The 16,048-nt window shown below is 35.3% G+C and overlaps 1 protein-coding gene across 3 annotated transcripts in view; it reads left to right on the top strand.

Moving 5' to 3' along the window:
• Bard1 (BRCA1 associated RING domain 1) overlaps positions 1-16,048 on the top strand; it is an 88,534-nt gene that overhangs the window by 41,396 nt on the left and 31,090 nt on the right. For all 3 annotated transcript variants that reach the window (XM_020151781.2, XM_020151780.2, XM_074071659.1), the window contains 2 exons: positions 7,184-7,264; positions 9,672-9,844. In XM_020151781.2, the coding sequence (XP_020007370.1) occupies positions 7,184-7,264; positions 9,672-9,844 (254 nt within the window). The remainder of the gene's footprint in view (positions 1-7,183; positions 7,265-9,671; positions 9,845-16,048) is intronic.

Below are 16,048 nucleotides of genomic sequence, written 5' to 3'. Positions count from 1 at the left end.
AGGAAAGAGTTATTTTTGCATAATGAATTTAGATTTAGTGACCTTTAAGGCAGCCAAAGCAAATAAGTTGAAGTACCGGTTTTGTGCTGTCAAAAGATAAGTTTTTTCTTGGTTGTTTTTGTAGTTGTTGCTTTTCCCTAAAGCACATTGGTAGACCTGCAGTTTCCATAGTTGCATTTATTCTTCTCTGACTTCAGGAGGCATCGTAGCCCCGTTTGTGCTTGGTCTATGCACCAAAGGCAGAGAATACAGCAATAGCTTCAGTGTTCTTTTGGGCTGGTTCTCTTCCCCTGCTGCAGCTAGGATTTTCCAGGATGATCTGTGAACTTGGAAATATTATCACTAACATTCTTTAACATCTTGCTTTGAACCTACTTCTAGGCATCATCATTGGCTATAACCTCCCCATAACTACCACCCTAGTGGCACCAGCTTGGCTTTTGTTACCCTGACCATTCCTGTTAATTTTCTATTGCTTCTGTAATAGATCACCACAGGCTTAATGACTTAAAACATTAATGTGTTTTTACAGTTTTGTGGGTCAGAAGTCTGGTGTGAGTCTCATCAAACTAAAATCAGTCTGTCAGCTCTGTCACTTTCTGCAGGCTGTAGGAGAGGGTTTGTTTTCTTGCTCATTTGGATAGTTGGCAGGAATTACACAGTTCTTGTGGAGGGATGGAGATCCTGGTTTGCTGGCTTTCAGCTGAGACGTGTTCCCAGGTTCCAGAGACTGTCATATTCCTTAGTTGGTGGCCCTCTCCCTCCATCTTCATATCTAGCAACAGCAGGTCAAGTCCTCACATCCCATTTTTCTGATGTTGCCAGGGAAAGTTCTTTGTTTTTAAAGATTCACATGATTGCATTGGGGGTTCCTGGGCAAAAGTGAATCTCCATGTTAAAGCCCATGTCCTGAAACACATTGCAAAATTACTTTTGCCATGCAAGTACCAGGTTCTGGTGACTGGGATATGTATGGTCCTTTTGGAGGCCATACCTCTGAAGTAGCTTTCTTGTCCTTTGTACCTTTCCATCCCTTTCACAATATAATAGCCAAAGTAATTGGACCTAAGACAAAATTTGGCATTTCACTGCTCCCTATGAGTGACTCTAAGCTCCCATTCTTTTTTTTTTTTTAAATATCACAATACCCATTTATCTGGAGCATTGAAAATAGTCAAATTCACAAAAACATAGAGTATGGCAGTTGCCAGAACCTGGGGAAGGGTGAATGGAAAGTAGTCATTCCATGGGTATAAAGTTTTTGTTATTCTCCCATTCTTAAGTGAATCTCTGTCACCTATGGTCTTATTTTAATATCTGCTACCTGTGGTTAGAATGCTGTTTAGAACATCATGTTATGAGAGACTTTATGAGAAAACATTATGCCTATGTAGAAACTAAGATAAACACTTACATTGTTCTCATGTAATTAAAAACAAAATTAAGGACATAGAGAAAACTTTCAATTATGTCACCATTTCTTGAAGATTTGTAACTGAAATAAACACCAAGTTTCCTAGTAAAAATTCTTGACATGGCAATTGTGTTGGTTAATCTTGGATTATAACTTGATCGGATTAAGAAAATTTAGGTGATTAGTAAAGCACACCTCCACATCTGTGTCTGAGAGATTTTCCAGAAATGATTAGATCATGAGGGGGTCTGCCCTAATGAATGGCTTAATCTATTGATAGATTCAAAATTTGAACAGACTGTTGGGAGGTGGTGGCACTATGGACGGTTAGGCCTGCTTGGAGGTAGGAGGTCCCTGGGGTTCTTGGGGGCTGTATCTTGCCCTTGCCCTTTCCTGTTACTTTTACTGCTCCACTCTGTTCCATAGATACCATTATATGATCTACTCTGCTCTGCTACATTCTCCCATGTGTGATGGACTGAAATCTCCCAAATCATGAGCAAGATAAACCTTAACTCCCTTGAGTTGTTTTTGTCAGGTATTTGGTCACAGTAGTGCAAAACTAAATGGCAGCTGATACTTGTAATTCATGCCAAAGCAGTGAAGTTACTGTAAAGTACAGATAACTTAAAGGCAGGGTCTGCTGAGCATATAACAAAGGTGGTAGAGAGAAAGTCCCTCAAGAGGACTCTAACTCAGGGTCTGGCTTTGTATCTCATAATATTCTAAGGCAGTCATGTTATATTTTGTGTGAAGTCATGTTATTTTTAGTTCATGTTACTTTTATGTTCATGTTGGTATCTTGAGAAAGTAAAGGACACAGAAGCATTCTGACATCTATGCTGCATTCATGATTTTGAGTCATTATACACCTCTTCCAGTCAGTCGCCTACCACCTATGGATAAGTCTGCCTTTGTAATGCCATTAACTTGCTGTTGTGTTGATTAGGTTGTCAGAGTCATTTATGAAATTCTTTTTTTTTTTCCATAACCAGTGAGACTTTATTTCTGTCATTAAAAAACAAACAAGCAAACAAAACCACACACACACACACAAAGACAAATCTGTGAGCCAAATGTTTCTAGATTGGCATTTTATGGCAGATTTTAAAAAATGGCTTTTTTTCTAAACAGTTAAGTTTTTTTTTTTTTTTTAATTTTGTTATTGTTGTGTTGGGTGGGGATACATTGTAGCATTTACAAAGGTTCTTACCATGTATCAAGAATATGAATATATCATATTCACCCCCTTCTTCATCCCCCTCCCCTAATTCTTCAAACAGTTTATGAAATTCTTTTGTTCAGTAAATATTAAGAAGCCAGAGATGTGTTTAACATTTTAGGTGACTTTTTTTTTTTTTTAAATAACATCTAATTGCTAAATAGGGAAGTTTTAGCAACCAGGTCAGTAAATTTGTGTGGAAAAGCTTAACCATGCTGGGTTAGTACTTTTCATTGTACTTAACTGTAATATCCTGTATTGTTTGGTGAAGATTTTATGATATTTTTGAAGAGCTCATCTTTATTCATTTATTTATATATTTATTGTGCTTGGAGATGGTACATTGTGGTATTTACAAAAGTTCTTACAATATATCAACTATATATATCATACTTGAGTTCACCTCCTCCACCATTCTCCTTCTTTTCCCCACCACTCCCATTCCTGGAACAGTTTCAGCCGGTAGAGCTCATCTTTATAATAAGACAAAAGAATGTGTATGCTTTAGGAAAGTTAACTTATATTACCAGATATGCACAGATCCACAATGTGTGAGAATTTATGGAGAATTTTTCCTTTTATTGAAAAGCTAGAAATATCAAAAAATAAGTGGGACACACATTGCCTTATTTTCCCTTATTTTCAGCCTTTAAAAGTATTACAAAAATCTCTTTAAAATTTCTTATAAATCTTCATAAATACTTTCCTTACATGAATTTTTTTTAGGGCTATGGTTTAAGGTATTTTCAATTATTCTCTTAAGTTGTGAGAAATAAGAGTGAGTGCTTCTTACTCAGAAAATATTCTGTTAGAGAAAAAAGTAATTTGAAGCAATCAGAAGCAGAAGTTAATTTATTTCCTGGAAACTTTGTATTAGTTCAAGATTATCCAGTTACTGTGGACCCTATCTAATTATCATAATTTTATTTATGTGCATGATATTAAATTTACATATAGCAGAAAGATGAAAATGTGACAAACTTTTAAGTACTAGGGAGGGGAAGCAAGCAGTTTGCTAATCAGTCACACATTTCAGGGGTGGAATGTTAATAGAAGACTCCTTTGATAAAATGCTGAGGTGACATGAAAGAGAAATAGCCATAATCTATTCAAAGAGATTCCACTTATAGTCTCCATACTGTCCTTTGGTTCCTGTTGTACTTCACCCATGTGGCTTCTGTTCCATACTTGTGCTTATATTGGTTTTTGGGCTTCTTTAGATTACTATTTTTTAAATCATTATTATATACAATTAAAATGGGACTTTTTGAGGAGGTTTTTTTTTTTTTTGTACATGTGCTTTTGTGGATACTTTCATGTTGAAGGTAGGGAGTGTGTGTGGTTGTATCATTTTCTCTGTCCCCAGTATTCAGTGGATCATTTAAAATTCAAATTTGTATCTTGGAAGACTTTCCTGAGTTCATTTAGAACAAACTTGAATATAGAATAAAAGTTGCAACATACACGTTAACTTGCACTGGAACTACAGAAGTTGCGGTAGTTCAAATACTCTTAGGTATTTTGGGAAGATGTTTTTATTGGAACTGGGGCAGTTGATTTGGAATGTGATGCTTTTAAAAGGCTATTCAGCATTTAAGATCATTTTGTCAATTTAAAAACATGTTAATACTATTAATGTAGGAATATTTTAGTATATGTTGCATTTGGATTTTTTTTAAAGGGGTGAGGACTTTAAGCTACCCTATTCTCCAAAGTTAGATGTGTATTAGTTAAGAAACAGCCCAGTTGGGCACTAGTGGCTCATGCCTGGAGGTGTGAGCCTAGCTACTTGGGTGGCTGAGATTAGGAGGATCACTGTTTGAGGCCATCATGGGCAAATAGTTCAAGATACCTCATCTCCACAATAACCAGAGTAAAATGTACTGGAGGTGTGGCTGAAGCAGTAGAGTGCCTGCTTTGCAAGCATGAAGTCCTGAGTTCAAATCTCAGACTTAAATAAAAAGTAGACCAAAATATGGAAATAGAAATAAAGTTTTAAAAAAGAATGAGTAAATTTTGTTGTAGTTAGGTTACTTAATGACTTCTACATATCAACCCAATAGAGGAATAAATTCATTTCAGAAAAGAGTATTGGCTAAATAACTGTCAGATAGATAGCAGTGATCGTTTTGATATGCTATTGCACAGTAGGGTGACTATAGATAATAATAATGTGCTATTTATTTCAAAAACCTAGAAGAAATCTTTATGTTTGCACCTTAAGGAAATGATAAATAGACTAATTAAAGTACAGTATATTTATTGGTGAAATACCATAGTGAAACCCTTTTGAACAATGAATAGACACTTAAATAATGAAGCTCGGGAATGTAAAACAGGCGTGTTGGGGAGAGGGTACTAGTGGATGGAGAGGGTGAATGGAGAGGGTAAAGGAGGGCAAATAGTCGATGTACTTTATATATATGCATAAAAAAGGTATTAGGGCGAAGAGTGAAAAGTGATTTCATTCTCTCTTAAAGAAGCATTTCACAAAACTAATCAAACACAACAGTATATGTATAATTTTGTCATATATATTCAGCCTTTTTCAGGATATGCTATCATTTACTTTTGCTTTGCTTTATCTTCTGGACCTAGGTCCTGCCCCCTCTTCTATTACCCTCAAAGAATTTATTTGGTTACATTTGCCATGACTGGTAACAGTGTAATCTGAAGAGAATTTTACTTCATCCCACTGCATAAATGATCATCCTTTTTCCTAAAGCTTTACTTGTTTTAAAAAGGGGCAATAAATTCTGTTTTATAGCTAGACATTTTTTAAAAAGGCTTAAGAGTAAGAGTTGACCAGAACTTCAGTGAAAATACATAATCAAATCTGAAAGATAGATATCACATCTCTGCATTAAATTAAGGGATGAGATGAAGAGCCACAGCAGTGGTAGGTAGTTTGAGGATTGTTATTTCTCAGCCCTGAGAAAAAGGACAGAGAAGAGAGGGCTGGACATGTAGCTAAGAGGTAGAGTGTGTGCTTAGCATGTGCGGCCCCAAGTTCAATCCTTAGCATAAAAAAGAAAAACAAAACAAAACAAAAAACACCAAGGGTGAGAGGAGAGACTACCTGAGATCAGTTCCCCAGACTAACTCCTTTGCCAAGGTTCACCTTTTTCCCCCTCAAGTTTTCACGTTTTTTTTAATTTTATAAACCTGGGAATAATTATACTGGTCTTTCATTAACATCTCAGCAAACAACCCCAGGATTCACATTCAAGGAAGGCTGGCAACACAGGACAGCATACTTCCCATGCTATTTCATTTCTTCCTTCAAAAAACAGCATCTATCTATATTAGTCCAAATTGGAAGGTGACTTTAATGCCATTTCATAATTGAAAATATAAAAACTTAAAGGTAAAATTCTTGTCCTGTGCTTTTTTGTTTTTTTGCAATGCAATAGTAAAGTTTTATTGTAAAGAAAGGAATGTATAGGCAGGAGGAAATACTGCAAGAGAGAGCAATGGGCTCTGGCCAGATGGCAAAGAAGTCCGGATCTTTGTTCAAAGGATTGTATGTTATAAGGGCAAATGGTTTTTGCAGGAGGGGCTGTAGTGATTGACAGGTTTGATTGATAAGGTCTTGTTACATAACATGGGGCATTCTGCACGTGGTCTTTTGCTGATTCTCAGGTTTTTAATTGTATCTGTGCCTGTTTTTAATTCACTTATTCTTGACATCTTCATCTTCAAAAAACATGTTTTGATTGTAAAAATAAAGTGACATTTTTTTTCCTTCCTCTTTCTCCCTTTATTGCATCAATGAGCCACTATTATAAAAGTATTGAATGGATCTCCTGAGTGCTGGGATAGGGAAGAGAAAAAGATTAACAAAACATTCTTCAAGTTGGAAAGATTAGTGTGGAGTGTCAAGGATTTGATGGAAGCTACATTTCATGTAGTTCAATTAATTGGTAATGAGTGTGAATTGAGTCTTGAACCAGGAGATAAACATTAAATGCTCATCTCATAGGTTACTTTGAATGTTTCTTCTGATCCTTCTGCCATTTTAACCAAGCAACTGCTTCTGCCATGCAAATACCTTTTAGCAACTAATGTGAATATAAACTGAATTAGAATAAATAGAGAACTACTAATAAAGCAGCAGTTTTTGGCAGTTTTACCTTAGTTTCACTGAGTAGTCTTCTTGACTGTAAATAGTTTTTTTTAAACAATAACCAGAAGCCATTTTCATGTTTGTTCAAAAAGAATTTTTTCACAAATGAAATGATAATCAGGTGATCTTTAGCCAGGGCCCTTCATTTAGTGTTTTGAAATGAATTTTGAGTATGGGTTGCTAATGAAGGTTATGTATTTTATAGTCAAGTATAAACAATATGACTAGATATCTCAGGATTACTTATACACAGTTAAGATTTCTTAGCTTCTCTTCAACAGGTGTAAGAGAAAACATTTAAGTTTTGCTTTATCTTGAAGAAGTCAAAATCTTTAAAACAAAACAAAGCAAACCCTCAATATTTCCCTTTTATTCTTAATGCTTTTTAATGTCTCAATTTTTGTTGTTGTTGTTCTTCCAGGGCGATGTACCTTCTGTGGAATACCTTTTGCAAAATGGAAGTGACCCGAATGTTAAAGACTATGCTGGATGGACACCACTGGTATATTTCTGTTTGCTTGTTTATTTCTGTAGTGCTGGGGATGTATTTGTTTTTTATTCTTACTGTGTTTATGGCTCTTATAGTTACATGTCTGTCTGCCCATAATTATCCTCTGCCATTTATATCATCTCTTTAGTCTGCAGAATTGATGTTTTCACTAAGTATGAGAAAAAGTTATTTTTCATCTGGCTTTTCAGTTGTGACAGGAAAGAAATTGGCTACCTTTTGACTAGTTTTAGATTTAGGATCTCAGTTACATTACACTGCTGAATTTAGCTTATGTGTGTGTTGGTAACTATTATAATTAACATCAGGCTCCATTCTGTGGCATTTCATGCCACTGTAACCTGATTTTTTTTTTTTCTTGGCATTACTGGAGTTTGAACTCATGGTCTCAAACTTACTAGACAGATGCTCTACCACTTGAGCCATGTCCCCAGCCTTTTTTTTTTTTTTTTTGCTTTAATTATTTTTAGGTAGTCTTGCATTTTGCCCAGGGCCAGCCTCAGACTGAGAACCTCCAAACCCAACTTATTGTTTGTGATGGGGTCTTGCTAACTTTTTGCCTAGGCTGGCCTGGAACTGCTGTCCTCCCAGGTGATCTCCCCTTCTGCAGTAGCTGATTATAGGGGTGAGCCTCTGTGTCAGCCTGATTTCTTTTTTGTAAACAAAGAGAAATCAGAAGGACTGAGTATGGAATGTGATTACAAGTGAGTACTTCTTACTGAGCATCTGTCTTAGTTTCACTTAGAGCCTATCCAGTCACAAATAGGGGCAGTCATGTAATATTTGATTACATTAAACATTTTTAAGTCTTTGCTTAATATTATTATTAATGCAATGTGAAGAATTCTCTGGAAAAAGAATGGCAAAAATATTTGGAAACAATTTCTACATGGGCTAATTATATGAAGGCAATAAGCATGAGGTTTGAATGTAGTCATACACAGAATGTCAACAAAGGAGGAGAATGCCATTATCCTGTAAAGTAGAAGTTCAGCACAGAAATTAGGAGACTCATTAGGCCAGGTACAAAAAAAGGTTTAAAGATATAATAAATGATTTTTCTGCCAAGTTCTGAAGTTGGAAGAGTTTAGTCTGGATCACAGGAACATTGTTTTTTTGGACTCCACTAGTTGGCTAGCCTTTACAGAGAAAGGTTAATTTCTTTCTTTCCTTTTTTTGTTTTTTAAAGCCACTAAGGCAAATTGTAGTAACAGTTGGTGGGTGATTTAGAAGATCTGATTATCTGATTGATGTCTAGGCGATGGGCAAGGTGGTGCATGTATGTAATCCTTGCTATTCAGGAGGAAGAGGCAGGAGGCTGCCTCCTCACCACTCCCCAGTCCCTCACTCATCCACAAAAACACCAGACCCTATCAAAAACAAATGAAAGCAGAGGGCTGAGGTATGCCTCAAGTAGTAGAGCACTTACCTAGCAAACAGGAGGCCCTGAGTTCTAACCTTAGTACTACCAAGAAAAAAAAACGATTAATAAATTTGAATTCCTTCCTGCACCAAATAGACCTAGGGATGTTGGATGTGGTACTGCCTATTATGAATTAAGATAGATACACTAAGAAAACACAGTATACAGAGATTTATGAGAATATAACTTAGTGACGGTGTTGGCAGTTTATTAGACATAAGAAAAGATTTGCATGTAAGGCATCTTTGGACATTCCATTGTTACCAGTTGTGTCAGTCATTTAGTCAGCTCCTTAGAATACCTACTCCATGTTACTACTTCTGTTATCACTGACACCAGCAGTCTAGTAGTCTCTAGCTTTTGTCTTATAATTACTCCTGGCATTTTTATTTTGCTGGGTGAGTTTAGTGTATATGCTTGTGCACTATTTAGTGTAGGACCTAATACAGTGAGTTCTTTTTCTCTTTCTTTCTCTATCTAGTTTTTTGTTTTTGTTTTCTTGTGTTGCTGGGGATTGAACCTAGGGCTTTATGCATGCCAGGCTTGTGTTCTACCGGTGGGTTATATCCCCAGTTTGTGAGATCTCTTTAGTCTGGAGAACTTCAGGTTTTATGTGTGATTTGGTTGTTAAATATTAAGTCTCTTTTTCTTAATGTTTTAAAATTATAGTAGAACAATTTAGTTGTTTTAAAGCTACATTTTCTTTTACTTTTTTTTTTTTGTTAAAGAACTTGATCCAAGGTCCTAATTTTCCTAGCCTTAATAGATGCTGATCACCACCTCTTACCACTGAAATGGTTATTATTGGCTTTTACTCTGTTAACCTAAAGTCTGTATGAATATTTAGTTTAGAATAAGTTTACTGATTGAGGTTACCATTTATTTCTCTAAACTGTAATGTTAATATAATATCATTTGTTCTTCTTACCACTCTCCTCTCCCTTTTAAAAAAATTTTTGTAAAAAAATAATTAATTAGCATGAAGCCTGCAATCATGGACACCTGAAGGTAGTGGAGTTGCTGCTCCAGCATAAGGCATTGGTGAACACCACTGGCTACCAGAATGACTCCCCACTTCATGACGCAGCCAGGAATGGGCACGTAGATATCATCAAGCTGTTACTGTCCTATGGAGCCTCCAGAAACGCTGTGTAAGTAGTCATCCAAAAATTCGGTTTTAAATTGTTCCTAAATTAAGGTGTGTGCTGAAACAAAGAAGTTCACTACCCAAGTTGGTGTTTTTCCTTCTTTTACACAGCTGAAATTAGATGTGGCCGTAGGTTCCATGCTTAAAATCAGCATGTGTGCTTTTTCCTAATGAGACTCACATATTTACAGGAGATTCTCTGTGCTCAGAAACAATTTTCAAATTCATTTGAGAAGCTTTCATTTTGTGGACAAATTCATTTAGTGTTTCTCTTCTATGGATTAATATTTATTAATAAAAAAACATAGATTTAATTTTTATGCTACCTTGCATTTTAGAATTATTTTAGAAATTTAAACATGAGTTAAAGTATTTGGATATTGGGCAAGTGCAGTTGAGTTATTTCCCAGATTTTTCACATTATTCAAATGAGGCTCTGAGTAAATTGTTTTGCAATGTCAGGGCACATGGCCCATTAGCGAATGCTGGCGGCTGCATTTTAAAATGGCTATTGTCAAGAGTATCACAAGCAAATGCCGTATGTACATTTTATATCTTTAATCTGTAACTTGGCTCATGTCTCCCTATATGTTATTTTACTCTCTTCAGTTAATTAGGTAGTTGAAATGAAAATACAGGAATTGCCCCTCTGTGCCCCCATAGCTTCTATAGGTTTCAAAAGAGCACACACAAAAATCAGGCTTACCATAGCTACAAAGGCATATAAGAATTTAAAAACACAGAGCTTCTAGGTTGTAATTTTTTTACAGACAATCATTTAACATAGTTGAAAAACTAATAATGCAAGAATATAACATAACTTGATGCTGTTAGTTTCAGTAAGATGTGTCTAATTTATATTTCCCATCTCAAGTCAAAGTTAGGGGATATATACTCTATATGCTTTCTTTTTTTTTTTTTTTAAACTTTTTCTGTGTGCTTGTGTGTGTGTAATTAATTATAGATAGATATGGACCTAACACATATTTATATCTATATAAGGACTTAATAGATATGACCCTCCTTTGGGTTTAGCAAGCCATTTGATAAAGAAAATGGCTGCTTGGGTCAGGTGAAACTGAATAGTTTTCACCCTAGGGTTCTTAAATCAACCATGACTACTTTAATGAATGGAGCACTGGTCAGGGTGTTAGGGAATCCAGCTTTTATTTGTGACTCCATTATTGACTTTATAGCCTCAGGCAGGTTAATTTCTGTGCCTTGGTGTCCTCACCTATAAAACATGGGTGCTGCCTGCTGCTTTTCTATTTCTTCAGAACATAGTGAGGATTAATGAGCCAAAACAGAGAGCCTATCTTATGGTTTGTACACCATGATTCTTCACTGCACAGTGAGAACTTAACTAATATACAAGAAGTGGGCATGAGACCAAGAGTCTGCCTTCACAGGTGCCTTTTCAGAGAGATCAGGCACCTGATTTAAATAGGCTAACCTGGCAAAATTACACCCTTATGTATAGGCCAGCACCGTCCAAATAGTTCTTTTCTACAGGATGGAAATATTTATGTCAGTGCTGGGCATTCAATAGCCTGGCCACCTGTAGCTATTGAACACTTGAAAATCAGCTGTCACTACGGAGAAACTAAATTCTCAAATGTATTTGATTTTAATTAATTTAAATAGCCACATGTGTCAAGCGACTCCTGTGCTGGACAGGTGGTTGATTCAGATAGGACAGTTGGGGAGGAGGGTTTATTTGACAAGAGAGGTTGGGATTGATGTTGGATAAAAAGTAGTAGGCAGATGAAAGTGTAACTTTAATCTTTAGGTATAATAGTATGATTTCTATTCCTAAATATGGTTATTCTTTCTTTTGTAGATTGTTGGTTATCATTCTGAAGTAATTTCCTGTACTTTTTGTTTTATTTTATAATGACTGTTCATCTGATTGACCAGATACTGGTGTCCTCCTTTCCAGTTTCTTTTAAACAAATATTTTATGTCAGCTTGCTAGTACTTTATTTAGGATTTTTGCATAATTAGAAGTTAGAATGATTTGTGATTTTACCTTTAATCTTTTGCCCTGAGATTTTGATATCAAAATTATACTGATAACTTTTTGAAAGTAATAAAAATCCTTTAAATCTTTTTTGTTTTCGGGGACATGAATAGTGTGTCTTACAGAAATAAGTCCCTCCCCCCACAAAATACAACATTATTTTGGTAATTTACATATTACATAATTTTTAGAGATCTCTCCAATTTTGTTATTGGTAGCTATCACTCTGAAACACTAATGTATTAATAGTAGAATAAGAGCAGATGGATCTTCTTATGCCATTAAATTTATCCCTCCCATGTCTCTGTGGACTATAAAAACAAACTGCCTATGTTGTAGGTTTATCTGAAAATCAAGGCCCGTGAAGAGCCTTGTACTGATGCTTAGCATTTTGCACACCAGGAAGGTGAAATGTGTGAGGAAATGCTGACCCAACTAGGTTTCCTGTGTATATATTGGGATATTGCAGACCCATAAAAATTGGAAGTCTTCCTTTATGTATGTTTTAGTCAGATGCTATGGTTGTCTTTTTGTATATTAAATGTTAAAAAATACTGTTGTTTTCACATATTTCAGGGCCCTCTAAGCTGAAGCAGGCCTGTAGTCCAGCACTGTACTCATTGATTTCATTGTATTGTAGACATAAGAAAATGATAAGCATTTTTGAATATTTTTCAATAGAATTTGATAAATGATCTATATCCTTACACTACCAAATGTACATTCTTCTTACGTACCTTTGCTGCATAGTCTTCCTTCACCTACCAATGGAGATACACTCTGAGAAATGCCTTGCTAGGCAATTATGATGCAGGGTATACTACATAAACTAAGATGACCAGGCTGTCTTGAGGTGATTGATCCAGTATTATGTATATGGTCTGTTATTGACCGAAATGGCTACTGTATATTGCATAACTATATTTTTTTTTTCATTTTTCTTTTATTATTCATATGTGCATACAAGGCTTGGTTCATTTCTCCCCCCTGCCCCCACCCCCTCCCTTACCACCCACTCCACCCCCTCCCGCTCCCCCGCCTCAATACCCAGCAGAAACTATATTTTGACTGACTTTATAGCTTTTCAGCTACTGGAAGAATTTTAATTTGAGCTATTTAATTAAGTGTAATGCAAATTGTAAAGAGATTTTTCTAATATAGCCTGGGGGAGAAAGGAAAAACTGAAACAAAGCAAATCTAGTTTTACAGTTAGGGATGTGTTTAGGAGAGAGTAATATAAGAGCGGTAAGGGATCCAGACTACAAAGTTCTGATATTCCTGGTATGAAGTTGTCATTAATAATTCTAAGACTTCATGGCCTTAAATATTAGAGACCGTGCAGAAGAACTGTCTTATAGTACTGTTTTATAAACTGTGAAGATAACCTAGAGCCTTTTTGTAGCACAGAAAGTGGAGAAAGTCAACAACTCAGCCACATAATTAAGTATTGAATATTTATGGAAGACCAGATACAGGACAAGAAAGAATGGAGTATTATCCACTGCAAAGCCAATTTAAATCATCTTACTGAGTATGGATGAAGGGAATCTTGAAACCTTATAAGGAAAGGCATGATAGCTAGGAATTAATCATATGCAGTACAAATTCAAAATATTATTGATATTTTTTATTTGTCATCTTTATTATTTAATTTATAGGTTCATTAGTGAAGTCTTCTCAACCCAGTTTTTTCATAGAGGCTCTGGTCTTTGACTATGAATTTTCCTGTTGCAAGGTTATTGGGCTCTAAATCAATGATTATGGAGGGAATGAGTATACATTAGAGAGTCATATATCCTTCTACTTCAGATTTTTAAAATATCTTTCTACTTTTTGTTCTGAATTAATTTTAATATTCTCATACCCTACCGTTAAGTCACATTTTACTAGGTACTCTATAGTGCGTGTTGAGTTTACTGTGTAAACTTTGGCATTTAAAAATTTGTTTAACATTTAAATACAGTGTTAATTCATTTAACTCTGAATTCCCTTGCTTTTTGCATAAGTAATTTACCTCTTGTGAGCTGAGAATCCATTGCTCAAGAGGAAAAAGTTTTGTTTCAATATTGGATAATGAGAAAGAAATTTAAGTCTATTACGATATTTGTTGTCTGAGACTTTCTATATTGATAATTCTTTAGAATCTGATTGTCCATCTTACCCACTTCCCTCTGTACATTCCAATGCAAACCTGGGACTAAATTGTTTGCTGTTACCTCAGAACCATTTGAAGTATGTGGAGAATACCAGATGCTTTTTTTCTTTTCCTTCCCTCCCTTAGTTTCTCCCTCCTTTCCTTCTTTCCTTTCTTTTTTCCTGGCAAATATGTAGGATTTAGGATTTTGTACTTGGTCTGCTATTAACACGCTTTTTCTTGGGAAGGACATTGAATTCTTAAGTAGAATAATATTATGTGGACCATTGGACCTATTAATTGTTTTCTTGCCCTATTTAATTTTTTCTTTTTAAAATAAATCACCTACAACAAGGATCATTTATATTTTGTAGCTTAAAAAAACACATTGCTATTTTGAGTGATTGTACTTTTTCCTGTTTGAAGCAAGCAAAGTGATGTAAAAAATTAAGTCTTTGTGTTTGCAATTTTGTAGCTGTTCATAAAGGATTTTGTTCATACACTGTCTTGGCATCCTGTCACGCACGATAGGTTTAGGATTAATAAAAATACCTTGTGTATATTTTTGTATGCTGGATGATCTGTGTGTTCAAGTACAAATTTAAATTTGCCCTTCTCTCCTCCTCACCTTTTAGTGCTACAGCTCATTCAGGGCAAAGTAGTAGGCAGTTGTCTACCTTTGTCATTCCTGTAGGGAAAAGGATGTTAAAGGATTTTTACTGTATTCTGAACTCTTTCTTTCCTGTGGAGACTAAAACATTAAACACTTAAGTTTAACCTTTTGGTAAGTGTCTTTTTTCCATCAATTTTGGTAATCAGAAAGAATTCTGGTTATGGAGAGGATTTATATTGTGCCATCCAGGAAAATGAAAATTACTGTTATTTAAATTATTTTAATGTTTAAAACACCATGCTTCTATACTTTCCCTTACTGAACATCCAAATTATTACTACAAAGTATGCATAAAATATATAAAATGGGAGGAAATGATGATAGGAGGCTAACAGCCCCAGATACAGCCTATATGTTCTTTTTTTAAAAAAAATTATTAGCATATAGTAGTTGTACAGGGAGGTACATTAGTCTGTGTGTTCTTATTTTCATTCTATATCAGTCTTCTAACATTGCAGGTCTAACAGAATTAATAGTGAGCAGTCACTGAGCTGGTGCTACCTGCCAGGCACTGTTTTAATTGCTTTTAATGTATTAATTCATTTGGTCCTTGGAATAATCTTAGAAAGTAGGTCATATTACTAGCCCCATTTTACAGATGAAAAAATAGAAGCTCAAAAGATTTAAGTAATTTTTCTGAAGTCACGCAACTTTTGAGTGACAGAGCTGTAATTTAAATCCTGGCAGTCTAATTCTGTAACTCCGGCATAACCATCGTGCTGTCCTGATGCCATATGGCTGTCTAAGGAACTGTTTTGGGTTTCTTGCTCCCCTTTAACACCACCCCTTTTTTCTTCCATCATTTCACCACAACTATGCTTCCAGAACACCTCATTCCCTGTGGTGCACTCATTTTCACCAACCCCCTGTTTTCCCTGTCTCTTTTTTTTATTGTTACTGTTTCTGATCTGCCATGCTACTGCACTTAAAGGCCTTCACTTACTTTTCACTCTTCTGTGATACTCATATTCTACCTCTGTACCTACTGTCTTCATTTGCTTTTCAGGTCTGAGAAGCTTCACCAGACTACAAAGTCCTCCCTATGTGCTTCTCTCTGCTTTGCCTAGTGAGTTCTGTGAAGGTGGAAATGACCTTTATCTCATTGGTTCTTTGTGTCTAATAGAGTTCTTGGTACATTAAGAAAAAAAGGACTTGTCGAATGAATGTTTTTCAAACTGATTACAAAGCAATGTTTATAATTTTCTCTTGTCTGTATATACACATGTATTTATTCTCTGTATAAAATAAGCAAATGATTATTTCTAATTCTAGTATATGTATTTTGTGTATGTGTATATTAATACATATATTCATCGTCATATCAATTCTATATCAATGTGTGTCAGTAGCAGTGATTCTCCAGTATTTTATTCATTCTTTC

Source organism: Castor canadensis, chromosome 4 (genome assembly GCF_047511655.1).
Source record: "Castor canadensis chromosome 4, mCasCan1.hap1v2, whole genome shotgun sequence".
Taxonomy (NCBI): Eukaryota; Metazoa; Chordata; class Mammalia; order Rodentia; family Castoridae; genus Castor; species Castor canadensis.
This window is presented reverse-complemented; position numbering and strand designations above follow the sequence as displayed.